The sequence below is a fragment of the Octopus bimaculoides genome, chromosome 1 (assembly GCF_001194135.2).
Source record: "Octopus bimaculoides isolate UCB-OBI-ISO-001 chromosome 1, ASM119413v2, whole genome shotgun sequence".
Classification (NCBI taxonomy): Eukaryota; Metazoa; Mollusca; class Cephalopoda; order Octopoda; family Octopodidae; genus Octopus; species Octopus bimaculoides.
In genome coordinates this window covers 138,188,969-138,191,670 of record NC_068981.1, presented here as the reverse complement: position 1 = coordinate 138,191,670, position 2,702 = coordinate 138,188,969, and the positions used below count along the sequence as shown (strand labels likewise).

At 34.7% G+C, this 2,702-nt stretch overlaps 1 protein-coding gene across 1 annotated transcript in view; it reads left to right on the top strand.

Annotated features, from left to right (window-relative positions):
* The window catches only part of LOC106875684 (integrin beta-1), a 71,092-nt gene that overhangs the window by 25,699 nt on the left and 42,691 nt on the right, over positions 1-2,702 (top strand). The window contains exon 5 of the mRNA XM_052971058.1: positions 1,440-1,524. Within this exon, the coding sequence (XP_052827018.1) occupies positions 1,440-1,524 (85 nt within the window). The remainder of the gene's footprint in view (positions 1-1,439; positions 1,525-2,702) is intronic.

Sequence of the window (2,702 nt, the reverse complement as noted above, 5' to 3'; positions counted from 1 at the left end):
ATATATATAATACGCGGCCAACAAAGTGGTTGTCAAGATATTTCAATTCGCGTAATGCATCATGGGACTGGAATTTTAAAAGTATTTAAAAATGCATTTGTTGTAATTTCAGTGTGGTCCCAAACCCGGTTCATTATAGGCCTCCATGTAATTCAATACTCTACGCCAGAGTGGATGTCAATCGGGGTCCACGTGTCCCTTGGTGATCCATATAAGATCTTGTCGTTAAAACTGCAATAAATTGGTTATATTTCTACAATACACAAAATATTTTAACAATTTTTTTTGCATACAATTACTAATAAGATTTAATTATGAAAATATAATAGGGGATTTTAAACATCGAATGGCTATGGGGGTCCAGTATAGTAAAATGGGAATCAAAGGGATTCATAGGGGCAAAAAATAGTCGAGAAAAACTGCTCTAGGTTCTATATAATTATTTATTGGCAGTGTGGTAAGAAGCTTGCTTTTCAACCACATGGTTCCGGGTTTAGTCCCACTACGTGGCACCTTCGGTAAGTGTTTTCTATTATAGCCTGGAGAAGACCAAAGCCTTGTGATTGGATTTGGTAGACGGAAACTGAAAGAACATCCGGCTGAGCTCTATTTATGGATAACACTCGTGGATAAGCAATTCTTGGTCACGTCTACAAAGAATATCCCAATCCCACCTAGGGATCTCTATTTAATGTATTAAATATTCTTTGTATATCGACCTGCCTAACTTGCTTATCCTTACATTTACTCCTGTAGTCTCTCAAGTTTAAACCTCTTGAGTAGAGTATTACTAGGTGTATTCTATACAGAGAATGACTGAGTCTCATCTATAAACTATATATATATGTATACACATGTGTATATATATATATATATATATATATATATATATATATATATATATACACATACATACATATATATATGCATGTATTATGTATGTATTATGTATGTATGCATGCATGTATGTATGTATGCATGTATGTGTGCGTGTCTTTCTGTCTGTGTTAGTACTCCCCACCACGCTTGACAAATGGTGTTGGTACGTTTGCATCCCTGTAACTTAGCGGTTCGGCAAAAGAAACGATGGAATAAGCACCTGGTTTAAAAAATAAAAACTGGGCCGATTCTTTCGACTAAGAATTCAAGGTGGTGTTCCAGCATGGCCGCAGTCTAATGACTGAAACACGTAAAAAAATTAAGCCATGGCATAAATAGATTAGAACTGGGTCCCTCGATCTGAGTGATTACCCAATGTGCCAATAGTTGAAGACGGTATTGCGTGTAGCAGATTTAATCTGAATGAATAATAAATTCAAAATTCTTATAGACAGTGTCCAAAAATGTATGGAATCCAGCAACAGAGACAAGTAAAAATGTAAAAGAATAATATAGATTTGACATTACTTCAAACTTTATTCCTTTCTTATCTTTTCTAGATTTGCTAGTGGTAAAGATATCTCGAAGAAGATTGATACATATCGTCTCGTTACAAGATTAACACAAGAAGCAAAAGTATTTAAAGTAAGCACAAAATATGTCTACCTCGCAATTTCTAAATAGCATAAGTGAAGCAATAGACTGAAAGTGTGGTGATGGCAGTTATTTCTGGCTTAGATAAAGGAGTACGTGCAATGATTATCATGATGACTATGATGTTTTTTCCAGAGCCTCTAGAAAAGGGCCGAGAAGGAAGAAAGACAAAACGCTCAGACCGAGTGGAACCTTGATCCAAAATATAAATAATGATGATTACACACTTTTCCCTTATTAGAGTAAATTTGGCTTACAGCTGTTTCCAGTTATCTGTTTATCTCATTTCAAACTCACATCTCTCAATCTATCAGTACTTTATATGCTAGCTAATCAGAGTTTTCTCAACCTCTACCTTGATTACTACTGATATTTCATCCATTTTCTAATATAATTCCACTACTTGATAGCACCAATGACCAAATATTAAGACTTAAATTGACCACGTGTGTAAATGGCCCATATCAAATTTCAACACATTTGGAGAATATTTGACCTAAAAACAACGCTAATATGTTCATGTGTGTTGATCTGATTACAAATACCAATGTTTTATGACTATCCTTTTCTTAAATTTCCTATCCTCCTTCCTTCTATTAAGTGACCCCTTTATTTTTTCTGTTCCTTCCTCTATTCCTTCTTTCCCTCTCTTCACCCTATTGTAACTTTTCTTCCATTTTTTCTCTCTTCTACTTGCCTCTTTACCTTTTTTTCCTCCTTCTCTTGTGCACGCACCATTCCTTCAGCATTCTGCTTCGTTATAACCAGAATGGCTCTGATGAAAGTAGCATAAATTATTTTAGGTTGTTCAATATTTCTCAGCTGATCAATACACCGGTTGAATAAACCAATCAATAACGTACCTACAATGACTACTGGAAACAACTGTAAGGGAAATATGTAATGACCGTTATTTATAACTTGTCTTATATTAATATATCACGCTATGCAAAAAACTAGGTTGACAGTAGCCCAAACCCAGATTTACAATATAGAATTGTGATGAACCATAACGTTGGACACTGCCATAAGAATACTTGAAGTTCTTCACTAATCTAAACAATATTGTTAGCCTGGTGTATCAACAGAGAGCTTATGAAGCATTTTGCCTGGAGTGATAATCCCTCGTTATTAGCTGTGTTCATATATATATATACACATATATATAT